General features: G+C 31.3%; 1 protein-coding gene across 1 annotated transcript; it reads right to left on the reverse strand.

Annotated features, from left to right (window-relative positions):
* Positions 1-505: 505 nt before the first annotated feature.
* Positions 506-23,497, reverse strand: LOC113401310 (SH3 domain-containing kinase-binding protein 1-like). The gene is made up of 15 exons (XM_064215412.1): positions 23,300-23,497; positions 19,578-19,722; positions 17,997-18,102; positions 17,366-17,486; positions 14,634-14,816; positions 9,338-9,464; positions 8,575-8,698; positions 7,423-7,529; positions 7,064-7,261; positions 6,548-6,627; positions 5,755-5,965; positions 5,227-5,344; positions 4,905-4,998; positions 4,392-4,627; positions 506-4,205 (listed from the first exon to the last, which is right to left on the reverse strand). Exons 1-15 carry the CDS (start codon positions 23,322-23,324, stop codon positions 4,053-4,055), a joined length of 2,028 nt encoding a protein of 675 aa, XP_064071482.1. The 5' UTR covers positions 23,325-23,497; the 3' UTR covers positions 506-4,052.
* Positions 23,498-24,360: the final 863 nt, after the last annotated feature.

Consider the following 24,360-nt stretch of genomic DNA (forward strand, 5'->3'; position numbering starts at 1 on the left):
ACAGTCCGAACATTACCTTCCAGTGTCTGCTGTCACGAAACTTCCGGCGAATAAATGATCATACACAATGTGCATTGAAATCATGGAAAGTTTTTGGTATTTTTTTTAAGCTTCGGGTATTATTGTTCTCGACGAAGATTCCTCGTCTGCCAAGCCTTTATAGTTTGTTATTTGTACATTCTCTTTGAGTTAAACACTGACATTTTAGTAAAAATATATGTGTGTTTAGTGTCACAATAAACATATTTTCTGTGACAAGTTATTAAAATATATAATCATTTAAACTCGTAAATAAACAGAATCAACACATACCCATCATTAAAATGCAAATCACGCCACTGTATTCAGGCAGCATTGTATTCAATTATTTAATGAACTGGTTATGGTACACTAACAATCAGAAATAAGCTTTAAAGTTGCATGCCTCGAATTTCTTGATCTTGATCTATCGAGAACTTAAACATTTTTGATCCAATATAATTGAGGAAATAAATAAAAGAAAACATAAAGGTACAATCATAAATTTATTTATAATAATACGAATGTAATGATTCGAACAACTTAGGAATGCAATGGACCGGGACAGTATATGAAACATAAGTTAAGTACTAAAAAAATGTTCTTTATCATACAACTAACTGTGGTTTATCTTATAAACCTACGTGTGATAATCAAATTTCGTACTTCCCGACAAGTTTACGTACATTTAAAACATCTACAAAATATTTATATGTATATACATGAAGAGTTAATAAATGCAATTATTGACGTGAATATAAATCAAACGCCTCAAAATTTCACAAGACAAGAATTGACACTAATTACTTCATACGAAATGTTGTTGCATCTACCTCATTCTACGCCTAGTGCTAGTATTTAACGGTAGTTATTATATCGTATTAAACCTTCAGTCATGATTATGTTTTAATCTGAAATAATCTTTTCAATTGTTTTTTTTTAATGAAAGTCTACCAACATAATCATATTCTTTCTTTAGGGAGCGGCAACCTCGCATAACTAATGTAACAATATAAAAAATGTCAGGTACACGTATTTAAAACTCGTTATATAAATGAATATTTTTCAAGCAGTACTGGTTATTATTTTTTTCTAATAAAATTGTATTCCGTCATTTTGTGTTTCTTTTTTTTAATATTTCATAATACTCGGAGGTCATAGACTAAAATAAATTACATATTCATATCGTGGTCTTGTTTGTTAACATTTAATGACATAAATTGTCTCTCGCGACGCTGTTTCTAAAATGTTGAAACACGATTGTTCCGAATTAAAAATACGAATTCGTTTTTAATCTTTGATATTTATTTAAGTGCTTTTATAAAACCATATTCTTTAAATATTATTGTCAAATTATAAAAAAAAAAAGAAAACAATAATTGTAAGTAGGATTCATAAAATACATATCTGTTCAAAACATCCTGATATATATCAACGAAATGACAATGAACGTGTAAAATCACACGGAGATAACTATGAAATATATATTTGAAATGAATATGATAAGTATTAAAATCATGAGTTTACAAAGTAAACTCTGCATACACTTCAAATCTAAATTAAATGTTTACAAATAAGAGCAGGACAAACAATATTCAAATAATACATTTCCAATTTCATATACACGAGCTATTTAATAATGACAGATTGTCATAAAAACAAGTCTACAATTAAATTTACAAGTATCCAATACTGTCATATTGACGCTATTAAATTTTGTACTACCTATGTTATTATAAATGTGAATATTTAGTTTCTACACGTTAGAGTTCTGCGTAATAAAAATTCTATAAACGTTTATTATTGACATATTTGTGCACTATTAAAGCCATTGAAACAATTTACATATTAATTTTAGTATATGCGTTAGGCAATATTTATCACAAGATAACCAAAACTACGTCCTCTAAAGCGATACTAAGCAATTCATAACGACTCAATCCAGTCCATCGCTATATATATATTTAAAATTATATTTTGTTAGAAACCATCTCATAATAATAATTTAACTGGCATGTCTGTAAAACTTTGATGCTAAATAGTTAATTAGGCACTAATTAATTATTATATAAACATAATTTATTTTATAATATTAAAAGTAGATCTTTAAGATGTATTAATTTAGTTAATTTCAACGGAAGAACTAAATAAACATTCTAAGTGTAATAGGATAAAAACACAAGACGTGGTCACAGTTATATAAATAATGGATGGTACAACACAACCTTAAAAGTTAATGTTACATACAAGTTACCGTTACATTTTCTTTATAATAAACGTTTTAATCTGTATCGAATGTAAATATTAATTATTTATAATGTACATGAAATAAATACAAAGATATGTTCCAAGAAAAGGTACAAATATGGGGTTATATGAAACCATATGGACATGTATGTTTGTACAAATACAAAAATATATTAACTACATGTATAATATGGCTTTCATAATATAATATATTCCCTAAGTATTAAAGGGAACATTGGTTAGTCGATAACAAATATTACCTATTCAAGTTGAAAGCGCATTAAAAGAGAATAACAAACACTATGTTTAATATTGAACTTTAATTTTAATGACATGAATTTTATTAGAATGATATCAATGTCTTATTACTTATGAGTAACATAGCAAGTTTAATATAAAATTAAAGATAAATACTAATTGATAACCGCATGTGCGTTGTGAATTTGGCCCTAAGATGTCATAAGTATGTACACTTTGCTTACGAACATGGAATGTGCAAATCACAATAGATGATCACCACGATGGTACCATCTATTTAATCACAATCTTTTTACCATCTCTATAGATAACTTACTCAATTTACACTTGCGAAAAGCAAAATTAAATGGCACGATACTTTTGTAAAAAAAAAAATGACTGATCAAACCTAATTTCGAACGACTTACATCACCAATATACGAAACCCCACAGTATAAGTACAATTAGAAAGAAACCGTTTAGTTTAAGACATTTTACATTATGTTATATTTTTAATTGGGTTCATATTAACTTCATACAAGACATCCGAAGCTATTACATACTATTCCATATAGTCACTGCCACGATGTCCCAGCCAACTTGATCAAAATGCCAAAGAATAAATATCGCCAATGATTTAATTAAAATCGCTGCAAAATTAATGTTTTGTATATACATAGATCTCTGCAACATATGTAAATTTATATCGGCAATGTTTTATCTGTCGCTGAACGGTTTCTTGTTTATGTTGAGCGTTAGATGATATTACCAGTTCGTTACATAAGAGCGACCAAGTCATAGACGCGATAATTGCGCAGTAAAATAAATTTTATCCGCTATTTTGGCCGCGACGACAAGGATGCGAGATGCAGAGTAATATTCGCCTAACCTACATTCCGACCTCATAATATCTTATATAAAAATTCAGACTACGTAGTAGCACTTAGAAAAACAAAACAAAATAAAGAGTACTATTAAAAATGAAAACATTCTCAACAACACCTCACATAATATTAAAAATCGAATTACCTACAATAATCTTACCTAAGGCCCTTACCCTTTCTTCTAGAATGTACATACGGACTTAAGTACTGACATCTCATTAAACTGTCAAGGAATTTATTATATCACAAGCGTTTAAAATATTAACAATTCTTGTATAATGACGACATTAAACCGAATATGTATCAAATGCAGAGTACACAAAAATTCTCATTGATTAATAAGGTACTATTATTAAACAGTCAAATTATTATCATAATATTCTGTCAATTAGTTAAAAATGCGGGATCCTCACGCCTGCGTGGTACTGATGGGTTCAAACAAAACGACTTAGAATATATCGATGCTACTGTAACATGAAATTCGTTCTAATTATTTCGCCAGCCGATTGCAATTTTACGGCAATTGTAGTATTTATCGCATTACTAATAATTCTAACCTTTATTATTAGACTTCATATCGAATATAAGATCCGATTTTACTCGAATGTCATTTCAATCCCAAATTTCAATCCACTTCGCGGGAAAATGTCTATAGAAACACTTACATTACACTTGTGTGACGCAATGAGCGAGTTTTTCTATTTCTAACTGCAGCGCTTGACGTTTGTCGGATTCTTGTTTTAATTTATTTGTTAGATCTTTAATGGCAGCGTTAAATTTCTCATTTTGTACTTCTAATAGCTTCTCTAGGTTTAATATCTGAAAAAAGTATTTATAGAGTTATAAGTATGTTTACAATTTTTGCACACATTTAACGAAATATTGGCGCGTGGTCTAAAATAGTTTGACAAATATTAAACTTCCATAATGAAGTCTTCAAATTATTTTATTATTATATATATGTATGGTAAACATTTGTTACGAATAAAACAATCATCAACTCACCCTGTCATTGAGCTGAGCTATTAACACCTCGGAACCCTCGGCGTCGGCGATGGGGCGGCTCGGCGAGGGAGGCGCGGGCGGCGCGGGCGACGCGGGGGGCGCGGGCGGCGCGGGCGACGCGAGGGGCGCGAGGGGCGCGGGCGACGCGGGGGGCGCGGGCAGCGCGGGCGGCGCGCTCGGCGGGGGCGGCGCGGGCGGCTTTTTGATCTCGTCTAGCATCGAGATTATCGTTCGACCTGGAATTGTTTCGTAAGAATATAGATTATACATGAAGATGATTGGAATGCCTTTTTGGTTAAGAGAAAAGTTAGTAATATTGCGGACTAATTAGTGATTAGGTTTTTCTGTTAAAAAAATTCTCAGTAGCAGTAAGCAGACTGTCCTTAAGACTCCGACTTAAACCCCATCGAAGGACATAATAATTCGAAGTTTCATACTAAACGAGTTCGACGTTTAAAGAAATCCTTTAATTTAAAAACAACGAGACATTCATCATCTAAGTAATTAACGTACCGGTGGCGGTGGAAGACTGTAGCGTTGGCGGTTTGCTCGTCGGAAGTTCCGGTGGAACGTCTTTCTTAGGTTCTGCAGACTGACGCGATGTCGTCTGAAAGTACCAAGATAAAAACACAAAAATCACAAGACTGACTGCTCTATAATAATAACTATGATAATTATTTATAAACAAATTAACCGAATAAAAGATAATTATTAAAATATTACATTAAAATAAGATTAAATAGAATGAACGAAAGAAAAAGCTATCAATAAAAACAATAATAATCCCACTTTGTATCATTATATTAGTATGTTCGTATAATTGTAAATAATTTACCGCTATACTGAGCTCTAAGCTCGCCAGCACAGATATTCTATTGTTTATTGATGAAGTACTCTTAGACATTTCCATGGAATGTGACGATCGCTTTTCTTCTAAGCCACACTCCAAAATTCTGTCAAATAAGAAAACAAAATATTAGAAAAATCACTGAAAACCATTTTTTAGATAATTCCCTAGGAACGATTCGACTGTTACTAAGATATTTTTTTCATATTTCTGCTTTTCTACTTCTTGTCTCATGACACGAATAATTACATCACGATTGAATCATTTAACAATGACCTTGTAATCTAATTCAATGTATATAATTAATTATAATGGCAATATTATATTGTGTCATGGTGTAATGACTAATCTCTATTAAAGTAGCTATTATCATCATAAGGTCATCCCAGCGCCGTAGCGAAAAATCAATAATTATCAAAGAATACTTTTTTCTGAATAGATTAATTTAAAACTTTCTAAATCTGGCTGTATTGCTAAAATCTATAGTCAGAGAATATCTAACGAAGCTGTTATCACCTGTCCGTGCTTCCCCCGCCCGCTTTACTAGCAATACCGCTAGCTTCAGAGGAAGTGGACACCGATCTCGATTTGCCTTCGAACCCGAAGCTCGTCTTCTTCGCTTGGTTCAACTTCAACTCCTCCATCCAGGGTGCTTTGTGCTTTTCCCATTCACGAGTCCGAGGTTTTGTCTCCTCCGCTTTCTCCGGCGCCGGCTTTTCCGAGGGAACTGCTGACGAATCTAAGCATTTCAATAACCTCTATAGCTTCTATACAAATTATTATTGAACTCAATTTCAGAAAGAAATAAATGTACAACAGGCGATTAAGGGCTACATTTAGATTGCAATGTGTATAATATATCATAGAAATAGTTTTTTAAATTCTTTGAATACTAACTACAGCCTGTCTAAGAACCGACTGAGGGAATTTTTGTTAAGCGTAGCCATCAATTGAACACGTAAGCACCTCGACCATACATATACAGCCTATTCCAATCGAAGAACGAATTAATATAAATAAACCTTCGATTACATATTCCATGGGATTTGTTAATAGTACAGCTAAATGTTGCGCTACTGACCGTTTTTGATAAATGTGTCTTTATTTATAATGAACATAGAACATTTAGGCCTCGACCAATGATCGAACCGAAGGTTGTTTGTTTGGCCTTTGTCTTCTTTTGGTTGGAATAGACAATATATGATGGTCACAACACACAGACAAAATGAAGGCGTGTTTAATTTTCGGATTTGTAAGAGTCGGCGTTAGGCTGGCAGTGTTTAGCTTAAGGACAAGCGAAGCGGCTCACCCTCGTGTCCGTTGGTGAGGCCGACGTGCGTGTCGTCGCGCAGCGCCTGGCTGGGCGGCCGGCGGCGCGGCGCCCTCGCCCTGACACACACACACACACTCGCATCACTTCACCCTTGGTTGTAAAAGGAACTACGTCATCTGGTAGTGAGTGGTCATCCCGAATGACATGAATTAACAATGTTAAAAGTATTGCTCACCCTTCAAACTGCACAACAGTAATATAAAAATATTTATGTTTGACGATAGAACAACCGATGAGTCTTTCCCAACAGTACCAGACTATTACGCCAAAAAAAAATATCTTTAGTATTTTTGTGTTGCGATGTCCAATAGACACAAATGACCACTAACTGACCCAAACCTATTCACTCGGTGGCACTAAAAAAATGTTATATTAACCAACCCATGGCAATCACGTTTAACGAATTAATAATAATTAAAATTCGATTCAATAATATACGCTTTAGAACAGACATATCTATACTCTCCAATAAATAAATAATTCGGGTCACACCTGCCGGCCCTCAGATCATTCAAGATCGAATTCCTTTCGATGTGATCGAACGTAGTGGCTGTGTTGGCATTGGCGTTGGCATTGCTGTTGGTGTTGGCGCTGGAGTTGGCGCTGGACTTGCTGGCCGCGCTGCCGTCGGTGCGGTCCCACTCGCCGCTACTGCTGCTCCCACTCGATACTGTCGTCCATGATTTCTCTCTACAAAACAAGATTTTTTAATCAATAATAAAACATTTAACAGCGATACTTATTCAGATAGAAATAGAATATATGTTTTAGAGATAAATAGGTGTCGTATGAGAATGGTGGTGGAGAATGTGAAAGATATGATTATTTAAAATAATTAAAAAATAACTCACGTCTTCTCTGATGATGGGATAATTTTGCTTTTCAATCCACTGAACAACCCACCTACGCCTGAGGTCGGAGTAGGACTTTTCTTTAATGGCACTGAAGGTTTCTTTATCTACAAACAGATAATGACTTTAAAGATAATCTTACAAGAAACTTTATACATCGTAAGTCGCTTCATTTGTCTGTATCGAGGAATGTTATTTAATATGGTTTCATTTGACAATCAATAAATAAGTGTAATGCTTTTATATTGAATAAAGAAATTCAGATTTGACAATTTTTTGTTTCTGAATATGTTGGAGTTAATGAATGCGAATGTAAACCCTATTTTTATACTTTTATAACGAAGTTTGGAAAGGTATTCGTTTAATTTAAAAACATCTTAAATCAAAAATCAAAAATCGTCGTTACACTAAAAATGGATAACTATAAGATATTACATTTGTTTTTTGCATCGCAACTCTTTCATTATTAGTATTTAAGTAGTTGTATGCATACGAGATATAATGTCGGGCCCCTAGCGCTGTAATTAAGCTGGGTTACTTATTAATTATTCAACAGATCACAGTAGAGGAAAGTATTCGTTTAGCGCTATTCACGGGCTGCACTAAGCACCACCGGGAAGGCTAACGGCGTTAGGCGTCGTAATAATGTTATACGAGTTGTTCAAAGTTTCCTTAATCATAATTCGTGAGTAGTATGTAACTTGTCACAGATACGTCTGACAACACTACGAATTTTAAAAGAAACCATTATTTGGGCATTGAGTGATTCCAGACTCGAAATAACTGGAATCCAAATCAGACACTATTCTAAAAAAAAAAGCGATAACACGCGCGAGACGAGGGATTTCCCGAATAGTCAATTATTTTTGTTTCATTCGACATCATAAAAATCGGAGCCTCGCATAGACACTGAAAATGATTGACACGGTAAAACTCATACTTGAATACATTAGTATTTAATTCAGCTCATTGAATTTAAGGTTTATTCTTGACTTCGAAACCAAAGGGGTCTTGCACAGCTGAATTCGCCAAAGTCCTCGTTTGGCAGTAAATACCCACTACAATTATTGAGTTAGTGAGGATTTTAATGAAAGAATTCGTTTTATTTTGTTCAATATAACGACATAATATAGTAAATATGGCTCATCTTACATGTTCTAGAGTTCCATCTATAACCGTCTCACTTTGTATAACTTTTTCTGATTCACTTTTGTATGTGTGCGTGACTGCACTTTGTGTGCTGCTTTCTTTGCTTAATGTATTTTCTTTGTGCATGCTGGAACAAAAAAAAAATTTAAATCCATACAATATCAAAAACAAATGAAAATATTTTATTTTAGTACTTAGGCGAGGAACCGTTAGAAGACGAATTAAATAAAATCGACATTATTATCCAGTGTACTCACTGTTTGAATTCTGAACAGAAGTTATGTTACGAATTAACATAGTATTCCCAGAAATGATATCGGAGACATATCACACACATCAAAGGCTCATTATAAATTCACAAAGAAATGTTCGATCAGCGCTTTTGATATCTATTGCTTTTAAAGAACATTATCCCCATTACAAGGAATTACTAATATTTCTATCTACCATTCCAATGAAGCATAACGGGTTAGGAGTTGGCGCAACAACAGTCCAAGGAGTCAGAATGGATCCTGCGACTTTTTATATCACTAGGCGGCCCTTAAGCCATTGCACTATGGTCGCTATAAACTTGTATTGTTGAAGTTTCCAAATTTCTCCATCAACATTGTTATTGTTATATATATATATGTATATATAATACAAAAATGTGAAAGTTTGCCTGTTGCCGCCAAAACAAAGCCAACATCAATTACTAGGTTGGATTTCCTTAAAACTAAATTACTTTATTTCTGAAATATTTATTTAGGAAAGTTTTTTAACACACCTTACTTTAGAAGTAGTCAGATCTTTAACAGAGGCGGTTTTCTCGGTGAATTTGTTGAGTACGGGATAGAGCTGATTCGTCTTCGCAGGCGTTCGGTCTGGTTTATTTTCTTCAACCTCTTGGGCGACTGGAACAGTTAATATAAAATATATTTATTTTAATTCAAATAAATTTAACATACGATCAGGTATATAGCCTTCCAGTAAAAAAATCCTACACGCACTAATTAATAGACTCGTCTTTTTTAAAATATCATAATTCATATTTAAAACGAATGTTCCGCTTACAAATAAACTTTTTGTATGCTTTTTGGATTAAACTGATTGAGATTTTAATGGAATAGATAGGCAGACGAGCAAATAGGCTGATGATAAGTGGTCACAACCGATCATAGCCCAAGGCGCTTTAAAAAAATATTAACCATTCCTTATATTGCCAATGCACCATCTTGGGAACAAAGATGTAAGGTCCCTTGTGCTCACCCCTTTAACGAGAACACAACAATGATTAATATTGCTGTTTCGCGGTAGAACATACGATGAATTAGTGCTACCTACCCAGATAGACTTGCACAAGTTGATTGAGAATTATTTCAATTACTCGATCTTTATATCCGTCTTAAAATTATAATAAAAATGTTCTAAAGAAATAATTATTAACAGCGTCTACGGCCGGCCGCGGTACGATAACAAAATAATACGTTTATTATATTTAAAGAGCATGAAAGATGATGAACGTTTGTTCATCAATTAAACCTAAAACAACAAGGAATTCGAATCTCTTTAAAGATAAAATTAGCCTAGTACATTTTATAATGATACAACGTAAAAAAACTATAATACTAAGTATTTTATATTGTACAAAGATAATACTGTATTATATTGACGATAATATTTCAAAATATTTGTTAACAGACCAGACATTATAGCAACATACTTATTTTAAGATGAAACAAGGATATCAACAACCATAACGCAATCACCTGTATCTTTATTACAAAACATATTTATTAATAAAACGTATTTAATTCAAATTTTTAATTTACTTTTTTTATATTTTTTACTATAATTTATTTAGGACAAAGGATATAAAGTAATCGATTATCGTATAAGTATCTATTATTTTATAAAATCGATAACTCTTATGGTTCTTTTAATTATTATGATTGTTTACATTTCAACACACTACGACTGACCTTTGCAACAACTTAAATATGTGTTGAGGATATAAATATATACACATATACTGTATTTTTTTTCTATTATGTAATCTCTCTCAGTTTGGGTTGATTGATGGTGGCTCATTAATAATAAAACTGTTATACGACGCAACTATTAACTAGTATTGATATCTGTATTATTACTATGTTATAAAATAAACTACATTAATAATAAAAGTTGATAACAAAACATTTTTGACGTTTTTACATAATAAACATTAACTTAAATAATAAAAGAAACTATTTTCAAATAGAGTGCGATTTTTTAGAAGGTTGACTGACCTCTAGCATATTAAAAACAAAATATCTTAAATTACTTACCATTGAATGCAATTAAAATCGTAATTAATTAAATAATGTTCGAAATTACTTTTCGCACGAGAAACTATTTCAATTGATCGTCGATGAGACATAGAAATAATTAGTTTTTTAAGTGTCAGAAACTCTACTAGTACGTCTATCGTTTCGTAGTTATTAAATTCATCGACTCATCCGTTAAAATAAACCTACTAATGAAAATACGGCAAAAAAATACTGATAATATAGAACAATATAAGCACGAAGTCGCGGTCGCATACGATTATTTACGCGCACTACTATTCAATAGATGTTATCGATATACTGATAGTGTTGTTTTTAATCGTAATAAAAACCATCAATTAGACTTGATAATCATGAATAATTCAGAACTTTTAACTTTATTAATACATTTCGTATTGTTTTTACCAAAAATATGGAAACACAATAAACAACTCACTCTCTGAGCCCATATTTGGCGCGCACTTAAATTAAAACTAAAACGAAAATTGAAACGAATCGAATATCGCTACGGCGTTCACTCGACACTATTAAAATACTGCGCTAAGCCACGACACGATGATGTAAGGTTACGCAAAATCACGACTTCGTCCACTCTCGAGTCGCAACCTTCATAAGAAATGTCAATAGCAGAACATCGTGTATTATCCGTGGGCGTCCACTGCTAATATAATTAAGTCAGTGTATTTATGTACGCGCCACACGCACTATTAAGGCTTTAATTGGGTTAAACTTCGAATTATTTTCTTCAACAAAGATATGCCTTTGCGCTATCGTAGTGGGAGAGTCAAGGACTGTTTACATCACTACATTATCATATACGTCTAATTGATAAGCAGTTTTATTAAAGTTCTTTAACCGTTAATTTACTTTGATCGAGAAATAGTGTATATGGTATTTATAGAAGCCTATTTTTCATTTTGAAATTTCAATCAGTAATCTATGATTATCTATTATTACATAATTACATATAATAAAATTGAAATGTCTGTTTGTAATTTTAAAATAACTGCTTTTTACTAAATGCTTTTTACTAAATGTATGTATACAAGGTATGTACATATACCAAAATAACATATTTAGAAATTTTTGTCTGTCTGTTTGTTTCGGCTAATCTATGGAACGGCTGTACCGATTTTGGCGGGAGTTTAATTGACAGATAGCTGATGTGATGAGAAGTAACTTAGGCTAGTTTTATTTTAGAATTATATATATAATAATAATAAAGTCACGCTGCAATGTCTAAATACTGTCCAGTACCGCGCGAAGCACTCGCGCATGCCACCATTCCGCCGTCACGTCAGGTGCCTCCTACCAACGATTTAATATCACAAAATCTGCCTAATACAGAATCAATAAGTTAAAGTAAAATCTGCGAACTGAACAATAACTTTTTTGATAAATTCAAAAGCGAACGAAGTCGCGGACATGGCTAGTAGTTATATAAGAATAATTTAGGTTAAAGCTTAAATTAGTAATCAAATCACATTTTATCTCAGTTACGCACATCTTAAAAAAATCATGATAATAGGAAAAATCATAATTCCATATTTGAAAACCTCAACGGCTTTGCCCTTAGTCGTCCTACACTTAATAATAACTTGGATGTACTTTGTTGCATTAATCTTTAAAACCGATAATAATATTAACTTTTATCGACAAATTAAACATACGATATAAAAATTATTTATGCAATGTTATCGAAATTATTTCATTGCATTCGGGTATTTGTGAAATTAATTGTATCAGTTGAGAGTTTTGGTTGATTTCTTTTGTACATTTTGTCACAGAATTACGTGCCTTTTTTTACCTGTTGATGGTTAATATAATCAAATGGCTGCACTGTTCGATAACTATTACGTTTGTGTATTTGTAATGCAACCATGAAAACTGCCAACGCTGCATGCACTAAGGAAGATCAATCTTTAAACACCGCGATGTCTGTTTTTATAGCCATTGTCAAATTAAAGGTTACCTGGAAAGGAATCTAGTCCTTACATTGAAAGCACATGAAGTCTTGTAAAAAAATTTAAAAAGTAAAAGGCCGTTTTATTTTTAGGCACTTCTCATTCTCGCAAATGTTTGCGCAATACATATCCTATTCCTGCTTAAGATGAGGATGCGAATGTAAATATTTGATAAAGCTATGTTTGTCATACAACTTGAAAGTAAAACCAAGTGGTTACTTAAGTTTATAGAGTACACTGCAAAAATATATGACAACAAATTTTATTTATCACGATAATAAAATATTTGTTATAAAAATACTTATAATTTGATAAACAAAAGATTAAAATGGATACATTCCAAGTGTGACATACGGCGAATGTTTATCGAAGTTGTCACACTTGCAGTTAACCTTGTGACGACACATTATTGTAACAACTTTTACGTCAGGTACCGACTAATCGGTCACGGATTTAATTCCTCCTTCTCATTTTTTACGTTTATTTTTTACCATTAACTTTCCATATTCATAGCTCGACAAAAAATAAAGAGTTTAAAATTATTTAAAAAAGCGAACATACATAAGAATTAAAATAGATACCAAATTTATACATATACATATAAATATTTAAGATTTTACAATTATTACATGGCTATATATATACCTATAATAATAAGTCATATTTTCGAAAAGCGAACCAAATGGAGCCAAGGCTTTTTTAAAATTAAAAATGCGGGTTGAAATCCGGGTAATAAGTCATATCGAACTAGGCGTTGAATGGAAACAATGAGGAAAACTGCAAATTTCGGAAGAACATGTGTCATATGTGGATCACAATCAACATTTGAGCAGTACCGCGCTGTGGCAAACGAGCAGGAGGCTCATCTGATGGAAAGTGACTACCACCGCCCATGGACATCTGCAAAACCGGGAGGTGCGTTGTGTGTGAGTATCTTGAAGGTTCTCAAGTCTTATCGGTCGGAAAAAACCGCAGGCGAAAGCTGGTTCCACAGAGTGATTATGCAATGCAGAAAATGTCTTAAAAATTCCCACTGTTGAGGCTTTTCGGACAACTACGTGGTGCTGGTTTAATTCGATAATTGTTCCCCTGAATAGTTCAGTTATTATAAAAGGGTTATTTTTTGATACTTTACAAGTTATTTGAAAAATACAATATTAAGCTATATATTAACACCGCCAAATGAGTATGCAAATTTTTAACTCAATTAGTAATTTTTCAAGCCATTAGTATCATTCACACATAAAAAGTCGTCACAACATTTCTTTTAAACGGATACATTTTCCAACAAAAAGCACACCCTAACACACCGCAATTTTTCCATAAAGCATTTTTTTTTCAATCAACGTAACGATTTCTTTTCCCTAGCTATTTATATTAAAATTCTATATTTATAGATCAATCAAAATATTTTGCGATTTTGCGTCCGAAAGGTTAAAAGTATTCTCGACCTCAAATCCGCCAAAAAGTAACACATGATATTCAATTCAATATTTTAATTAACTTGTGCGAACTTTTGTACACCTCATCGGAACTCCAATTACAACCCTCTGCCCAAAGGTCGTCTTGAACGGATCGCTATTTTAGCGATAATACCGCCTCTTATAGATATTTATGTAACATTTATCTCTGTTTATTATTTTATATTGTTGGTGTGTAATAAAGTATATTTGTTCTCGTTTTCTAATTCCGGATCCTCAGGTTATCCACTTCCAACAATTGAACAGCAACTAAATGAACTTGCTCTACATACAGATGAGGAAAAATAGGTGTGTAAAAAATGTAAACTCACCAGCCGGTAACAACTGCACGAAGTTATCCGGAAACAGCCCCACTCGCCCGTGCAGCTCGCCCCTCCACCAGCCGCGGTCCAGGGTGACCTTCGACACGATGTTCACTATGTCGCCCTCCGACAACGATATCTCGTCGTCGTTCACCGCCGAGTAAGGGAACAGCACGCGACATTGCTCCTTTACTGTAACAATTGTACATTAATACTTAAACAGTTTTACTTAAAACGTTATTCGTAATATAAACTAGTATAAATGATATCAATTCACTTATATCTTACTAAATGTGAAAGATTGTCTATCACACTATATTTATGTTATTAAAAAGTTTTACATCATAAATGATTATGAATAGTGCTAATTAAATTTTATTTGAAGTAAATCTGAGTATATATTTCACTTTTTTTACGATCAAACATCAAAGAAAAAAAATACAGAGACGTGCCGTTTTCCTTGAGAAAGGAAATTATAAATTTTTATTGATTAATAATCATTCGACACCTAAAACAAGACAATAGAATAATTACTACTACTTTAACAGCGTATATTAATGACTAATTAGTCGTCAACGACTTAGCGATTGAGCGGCGTCTGCGCAAAAAGTATCTATGTACCTGCTTTTTGTTTCTTTTATATTTTGTTTTGTAATTATTGTATAGTTTTAAGTCTATAAGTGTTGACAACGAATACCTATGTACGGATAAATCCAATAGGGTTTTTGTTACATCGTTTTAAATACAGTACAATATAAATAAAATGTATATTCACTTAAAATAAATAAAATCACTATCATTATCACGTAATTTTGGTTCATAGCTAAAAGCCAAGGTTTATGCATCTCATTTCAAATATAAACATACATTTAGTAACTCAGTCGTACAACAGTGCCTTTTGAAATTTGTTACATTACAATTATAAGATTGAATCGAAGACAATGCTTTATCATTATCAGACGCCTTGGAACCATGGCGAGGGATGACTCAATGTTGACACATTATCTTATTACAAGCAATAAACGCAGCGCAGACTGAATGAACTGAATTATGTTCCTGTTTAGTCACTGAATCAATTCATATTACTAACACCAACCGCTGACGTTTCACACCACGCAAGTGCATTAACCCTAATAATAGGATTAAGTATATTGCGCTCTTGAATTTGGTCCGATATATATCAAAACTGGCGTTATAAACGCGAAAGTATCTCTGTCTGTATGTCAACTTATAGCGACTAAGGAATGTATAATATTGGCTTAGTATTAAGTAAGGTGCTAATTTTATTTAGCTCAAACTGCGAAAAGTAAAAACGTAATATATATCATCTATCTATGTAAATAAATATTAATGATTTTTGAATATGTGTTCCTAAGCCATTAATCCGATGGTGATGATTATTTAAAAGGTTCTTCTGCGTATGTATAACATAAATGTTTTATGAAGATACGGGTAGACCCTTATCTATCAGTGCAAAGACGAGACGGAAAGCTAGTATTCACCTAAAAAAATCGCATACGTTCCTATACTATTCATTCAATTGAGATGAAACATCGTAGTTGTTGGCAGTTGCATCGAAGTTTCTGGCAATCTACCATGAAAGATAATTGTTTACAAAAAAATTAAAGACGAATTACAATGCATGTCGAACATCAGTCAATAATAGAATACACATAACGTTTTTATAAACTGCCAAGCATTATCATATCAACCATTTTGGTAAAAAGCACCAAACTTGTATTGTGTATTTTTAATAGTCAAAATAAGAAGGTTGATCAGCTATCCTGTACATAGGAATGTAGTTTCTTGAAACAAAACTAGTTAATAAAAGAAAAGTAAGTGATATCATCGTTTTTTCTAGTTGTGATGAGAAATTCTTAGAAATTCGTACCCATATAGCGTTATAGAGAATAAAGTCATCAGGACTTTTTCCGTTACGCATTACGAGTAAGACTTGTATCAAATCACAGACGACAATAATATATGCGGTTAGTTTTACGCTGAAATAGAAACAAACGACACTTTGTCACAGTATGTACACCGGTAATGACAGTCAGTTATCTACTTTAACGGATTTTGATGATTCTTAAAAGTGCCCAATTGTTCTAGGCTATCCAAAATGACGTCATGCGATCTTTTTTTTCGCACTAATTAATTGACTTTAAAAAGGAGATGTTTCTAAGTTTTTTTTGGACAATTTTGTTTTCCTTTATAGATAGTAGACTTGTCTTCGGAACTGAAATGCGACGTAAAAACCCCTAGGATCTGATCAGATATAACATGAACCGTTTTACAGACAATCTCATTAACAAATAAAAACTCACGGTAAAATGACAAAAACACGTTGATTTTTTTATTAACATGTTGATATTAGTAAATTGTTTGAGATTTAACAATGGACCGCGTCTATAGTCATTGGATTTTTAGCAAGAAATATAAGCACAACCCGTCTTAAACACAACAAGCATCCGGGTGCAAGCAGTGTTCTCGCTATCTCCTCTACCCTCCCCAATAAGATGATTTCGGGATTTTGCACACGAAGACGGTCTAAAGATAAGTTATATTTCTAGTTAATAGTATTTACTCGCCCGTACCTCCGAAAGCACGTTAAGCATGTTCATCATGCCTTTAAACTTTTACCAGATAGCAGCTGTGTTTGCCCGTATACTTGTCGTCCGCAATTTGGTTCCACTTATTTCAAAAGATTATTAATTTATACTTGAATTTAGTATAAAACTCACCCGGTTTGGGCGGCAACGCCGGCGCGGGCTGCGCGGGCGGCGGCTCCATCATCACCACGAAGTTGGACGGGAACACGCCCGACCGCTCCGCGCGCCGCCCGTACCACCACCCCTCCTCTACCTGCACTCGATACGTTGTTCTCTTTGTTTGATTAATCAAAGAAATATCTCTGCAATACATAAAGCACTCAACATGAGCTACTGCGCCCATTCGTTTAAAGGTGTGATGATAACCTTTTCATTTCCGCTAATAAAAGTCGCTACGTTAACCTAGTATCATTTTATCTTATAATAACCATACAACGTGAATGAACAGGCAGGTCAAATACTGTATTGCCATAATTAAGTTCATAACAATTTTCTTTTTAAATTACTTTTCCGCAAACAATTATTTTTGTTTAGAGAATTACACTTTCACAGTATTTTTAAATCATACTCGAAATGTTTATAAGCAAAACAAACTTTAGACTTACATCTACAAATCTACAGGAATCTCGTATGGTTTTTTCATTGACATACAAATACTTATACTTACTTACTTACTTACTTACTTACTTATACTACATAGTTCGGAATGTTTAGCTATTGGATATTAAGTTGTACCAACAAAAATGCAAAACATTTTACATACCTCTCCTAGTACTTCCAACACGTCACCCACACACAGAGGTAACTCATCAGGGTTGGCAGGTTGGTAGCTAAAAACGGCCCGACAGCGCACTGGCACCACACGCGATCTATACACAACACAATTCATTATAATTACAATAACAAGGTATTAGTAAATGAATTGCCCTAGTTTTAAGCAATTGCTTTTCAGAAAATCTACATATCCTACGTGTTACGAATAGGAAGTATCATGTTCAATTTATTAAAGATTTTATTTACATTATTTCTGAAATCACTGTATATCCTTGATGCACCTGTTTATTAAGTAATTCTTACAACTTTAACACTGTATAATTGCTGCATACCTCTAATTTTATAAATAACAACTATATCAATTTATAAAAGTTATTACAATAACGAAAAATAGCTAAATGTCTTAATATATTCACTAAATTAACTTGTTTAAAGCTTATAATTTAGCAATAGAGGAGTATAAAATGTAACTAACAAACTTTACTTGACTAACACAGCTGGCAAACATTATCAAAATCATATCTAAATTGATAAGATAACATGCACAATCATTATTATTCTACTAATCGGGAGATACTATAGAACTAGTCATTACAAGTAAATAAAATTAATTGATAGTATTAAAATATCTAACATTTCCAAAAGTTTATACAAAAACATTTATTGTATATAAGTGCATTAGTGACTATAAAATAGTGTTGCATATCGATAGTCCACTATCGATAGACTATCGATAGTTAAGGTGTAAGCGATACTATCGATAGTCTATCGATAGTATTGTCACGTGTCAATACTATCGATTGTATCGACACTATCGATAGCTTCCCATGAGCAATACAATTGATACTATCGATAGTTTTGTGCTATCGATAGCCAGTAATTTCCGATAGTATTACTTTCTCAAGATAAGTAATTTAGTAGGCCAACTATAGTGTATGTTTAAATAAATGAAATTAAATTTACCACAATATTTGTTTTTAGAATTAAGACATTTTGTGCGGAATAAGAAGTAATGAAAAATTTAAATGTGAAAAATGATGTCAATATTTTTTGTGTTTGATTTATGAATAAACATTATAAATACTCATAACATTAAAAAAACTTTTAGGAGGACAGTGGCATTACAATGAAAATTTTTTGTAGTAATCTTGAGTTTAGCGATTAGAATACATTACGAATACATTACTTACATTAAAAAACTAATACTATAAAAAAATCGCTGGCTATCATAGTCTAAAACTATCGATAGTCTAAAACTATCGATACTATCGATAGTAGCAATAGTATCGCTACTACCAATAGTATTGCTTACAGAGAGCTAGCGATACTATCGATAGTATCGATAGTATTGCCACTATCGATAGTATTGATCACGGAGAGCTATCGATAGTATCGATAGTATTGATCAATACGATACTATCGATAGTACTATCGATATCCTGAATAGTTTTCGAGGTCAACTATCGATAGTCAAACTATCGATAGTTCTGCAACGCTGCTATAAAAACATCATCTGTTAACCATAAATTCCTCCTAATCTTAAAGTTACACAGATAATATAATAATATACCTGGCATTATTATGTTCAGTTAGCACCGATACAAAGTTATCAGGAAACATTCCACTTCTTCCTCTCAATTCTCCATTCCACCAGCCTGTCAGTCTTTCCAAGTCTCTTAATATGTCACCGGGTCTCACCGTCAACTCGTCTGGTTCTAATGCACCATTTTTACAAATGTATAAAAACACTTGTCAAATTTTTACATAATTAATGCTGTGTAATTAAATTTTAATTTTTAAGTAAAATTGTAACCTTTCGTACTGATTGTAGTTATAATTTGTACTATTCAAAAATATATACTTTAATATATGCAAAAGGCACATTTCATGTTAACTTTTTCGTAAGATTTATTATAGTCAAGGCAATTTCAAGGTAAGTATGGCTTTGTGAATAAGATTGCAGCTGATCAAAATAATTTTGAGTAATGTATTTTAAGAGTGCTTATAGTGTCTGTATTAAATATATTAATTTATTTAACCAAATTGATTGTAATAATTATTAATAAAGAAGAAATTTTACATGAAGAGTATTTATTGTATTTATATATTTAGACAAAAATATAAGTGATAAAAATAATCAATAAAGGCTTATCAATGATATACAGTAGATATTTATATTTGTTTAAATTTAAAAACTAGTAGAACCCAATAACACATGAAATAAAAACATACATATAATAAAATCCCTATTTTCTTAAAAATAAAGAACTGTATCATTAAAATACTTAATTCACCAAGTTTAATGCAACTTTTAGCACATAATTATCAGTACCCCTAGTACGAGTTTCAATACTTCATGCGTTAATAACGTATCGACTTCTCGAAAACGTTTACGAAGTATTTGTATTCGGTAGTATGAGTTTGACATTACACGTTTGCGATAAAACCATGATAACCATCGAGCTACTCGAAATAGACTACACCACAATTTATATTTCCATCTCACTTACACGCGCAATAAAAAGTGAGAAAAATATATTCGGCCATATTTATTGTATGTGACATTTGTATTTTCTATAAGTATTGTCTCTAAAATTTTGAAGGTTATATTATCTTATTTTACAATGTTTATTTTATTATAAGAAATAAAAACTGAATGTATTAATTTGTAAGTGTTTTAGTAGTGGTGAAAAAAGAAGAAATTACATTGAAACATGATTGGCTTAAAGATTAATTTATCGGAGTTTGAAATTATTATAAAATTCATCAAGAGGTATGTAAACATAAATTTATTATTATGCTTAATATACAATACGAACCGTTATAATTGTAAGGACCGTAAATTTATAATAGAGATTAGAAACGTTTTAAAAACTTATAAACAGTGTATATTGTTTTTAATATAGAGGAATTTCATTTAAACTGTAACTAACCTAACCTACAAGTATTGTAAATTTAATTTCCTTACAATTTTACGTTGATATACTTATACATATTTAAATTGTTGTTCTAATTTGTTTATAAAGTTGAATTTGAAACTAAGTTGCTTACTTTGCATTTAATTACGATATCTTCAGTGATAATTTAAACAAACATACATAGATTAATTTAAATAAATTGTGTAAAAAATTCCATAATAAATCAAACTTAACCAATTCAAACTTATGTGTAAATGATTATGTTATATTGATAATACCCAAATGATGTTTGCGTTTCAGTATATTATAATAATATGCATATCTAATTATCATTAAATATATAGACCTAATATTTCTATTATTAGATTATAATTATTCTATGATCATGATTATTTTATATGTTTGTGAATGTTGTAATAATAAAATATTGTTTGTGATTACAGTTCCAAAGAAGAAATACAAACCTAGACACTACTACAAATATATACATCCATGCTGCATTTTCCAGTGTGATGCTACATCCATAACTTCAAGAACCTTTGTAAAAATATAGTTTAATATATTTAAAACAAATAATAATTATTTCATAATTTGTGTTTTATTTTTCCTAAAATATAATTATATGTACTACATATGTACATAAACTTTTTATTTCAATTAAACAATAAAGAGTTAATAGTTTTAATTGTCTGTTTTAATACACCCAATTATTGAAAAAGTATAAATAACAACAACATAGTATTTTACTAAACAATAAGAGTGTTTTTGAAGTTGATTATTTATTAGAGTATTCATAACAAATCACAATAGTGAATAGTATTTATATATATGTTTGTATAGATGTTTCTTATATAATGATGCAAATTTTTTAAATAATTCTTAATTCAATTTCATTTTATAAAATCACAGGAACCATATGTTCAATAAAGAGACAATCCATTTTTTAGTATATTTATTGTTTGAATTAAATAAATAGGAAATTAATATAGAATTGTAGATTGCAGTTCAATGCATGGTCACTTGTTTTTTGGATGTTGTCTGCACCAAATCATTGTTAATAGCGTATCTGCTCCAAATAAAGGATTGGTACACTGATAGCCTGAAAAATATATTTATTTTATTTTAAAATGATTACACTAACGAATAATTGTTAATTAATAATACTATGCATGATCCCCATCATATCTTCAAAGCATTCTCAACTGCCATAAACCAATGAATATAAAAAAAAAGTAAAGAATTTTTATTGTTTTTGAAAATGAGTACTTATTTAAACAATATACATATCACAATGATATCTTTTGTTTTAATATTTAGTTCTCTGATATAAGCAAATTAATGACATTATGATAGTAAATTTAAATTATTTTACACAATTATCATTTATTTTCAATGTAATTAAATAACATGTTAGGATGCCATTTAAAAATAAATTTTAAATTTAGACTCACCTTGCGTTTGTATCATATTTGTAAATATATTTAAAATAAATTAATATTTATTATTCATTTCTTTTTCACATGTTAACACAAATAATTTTTTCTGAGGCAATTCTCAAGAAAATATGTTTGTTTAAAATACGGCTAATTAAAGATAAATTTCACCACAGAATTCAAATTTGTTGCTTTTTATTGTTATAAAAGGCTACCATAACGGTTGTAGCTAGTCTTCAAGCATAATATTGCCTCACACGCTTAATAGTTAAATTTTAAAATGATGTTTCACTTGCTCTCACCTAAATAAATCAAGTGAGTTCAAACTCGATAAGAAATTAACGTAAACGTCAATTTACATGCGTAAATCTGTCAAAACTGTTACTCGTACTACCAAAATGTCGAAAACCGCCCGTTATTTCGACTTCAAACTCGATAACGTTGATTATAAAAATTCGTACTATTTTGGGGCGCTGATAGGATTTGTATGAAAAAAAAACCGAAAGTAAATTACTTGAAGTTAACTGTCAAACTCGTACTAAGGGTACAGATTTGTGTATGAGTAAATTCTTTAAGAAATGTCATATGGTTTGTTTATTAACATTAGCATGCATATGACATCACAAAGCCATGAAATGAATCATACCATACGACAAACTTGGCAATACTCAAGAACGCACGTATGTTTTTCAAGTATCTTTTGTATGTATATGTTAAAATACAGTAACTAATGAAATAGACTAGCTACTCAATGAAACGTATGTACTTCCGTAAGAGTAGGTGATTGACCTGCATTATTATTGCTATATATATCACATTAATGAAAAAAAAAAAATTAAAGCAGGTGTCGTACTGCTACCTAAATCATGTCGTAAGTTACAGTTATTCATATACAAACAAGACCTAAGCATTACCTACTAGGAGTGATGACGGATACTCACCCTTTTGATTAGCAATAGGCTCCATTTCAATGATATATATTTAAAATCACATCATCTCATTTCTTCGAGAAACTTTTTATATCACATGCACAAAATTATGTTTCAAATAAATTTTATTACAATCAAACGAGGGCGACTACGAAATATTTTCGATTCACGACTCACGTCAAATCACATTTCAGAACTCAACACATATAATATGGAGGTTGCCAGATTGTAAAATTATAAACCACAATATAAATATTCAAGCTTATTCGAATGAATACTTTTTAAGTATGTTTATTATTTGTTAATTAATCAATAACAAGGTTCTTTAAAAAAATTCAACAGTCAATTTCATTTTAATTTATCTTAATAAAATATAATCTTATAAAAACTTGTAAATATAATATATCAAAATCCTATTCAAACAACAATTAAGAATATACAATATGTAACAAGATTATTTAAAAAATATATTAGAAATTATCATACAATGACACAATACCGATGATTAGGTTTGTCAGCCTTTATATATCAACATGTAGTTTATTCACTCAGATTATTTCAATAACATTATCTTAATTACCAGGGCTGGATTTAAAGACTGGAAGACTAAAACAAAAGCAAAATGGAAGCCCCACATATTATTTATTAAATAAGTGAAAAAATATGTTTTTATCTCATTTTCTTTTATTATAAGAAATGAACGATTTTTTTCTCTTTGAAAGAACGGATGATTTTTCTTGTCTATAAAAATGTATTATTCTTATATTGTGAGGGTCACGGTGCTAAAGCAGAGAGCCTTTGATACCCTCCCCTAAATTAGGCTCTGTATTATACTATTAGAAATTCTTAATACTTTAGAATACCTATATAACAAAGTAACTGACTAGCTATATATCCTGACTTACTTAATCAATTATTACTAAGTTATCCATTCCATATATTCCACTTAGTACTGGTGAAACTTTGGGTTAATTTTAACCCATTGTATTTTCTAAAATTAGTTATAAATGTAAATACTATTACACTGTTCTGACACTGCACTAATTCATCTTACCTCAAGGATGACATATTTT

This window comes from Vanessa tameamea, chromosome 7 (genome assembly GCF_037043105.1).
Source record: "Vanessa tameamea isolate UH-Manoa-2023 chromosome 7, ilVanTame1 primary haplotype, whole genome shotgun sequence".
Taxonomy (NCBI): Eukaryota; Metazoa; Arthropoda; class Insecta; order Lepidoptera; family Nymphalidae; genus Vanessa; species Vanessa tameamea.

Bases quoted from the DNA above. Each gene is read 5' to 3' on its own strand.
- LOC113401310 (XM_064215412.1), bottom strand. From the start codon at position 23,324: ATGGAGCCTATTGCTAATCAAAAGG. The intron at 14,817-17,365 runs GTGAGTTTTATA...CAATTGTTACAG, and splicing joins GGCGTTGCCGCCCAAACCGG to TAAAGGAGCAATGTCGCGTG. The intron at 7,262-7,422 runs GTGAGTTATTTT...CTTGTTTTGTAG, and splicing joins ATCCCATCATCAGAGAAGAC to AGAGAAATCATGGACGACAG.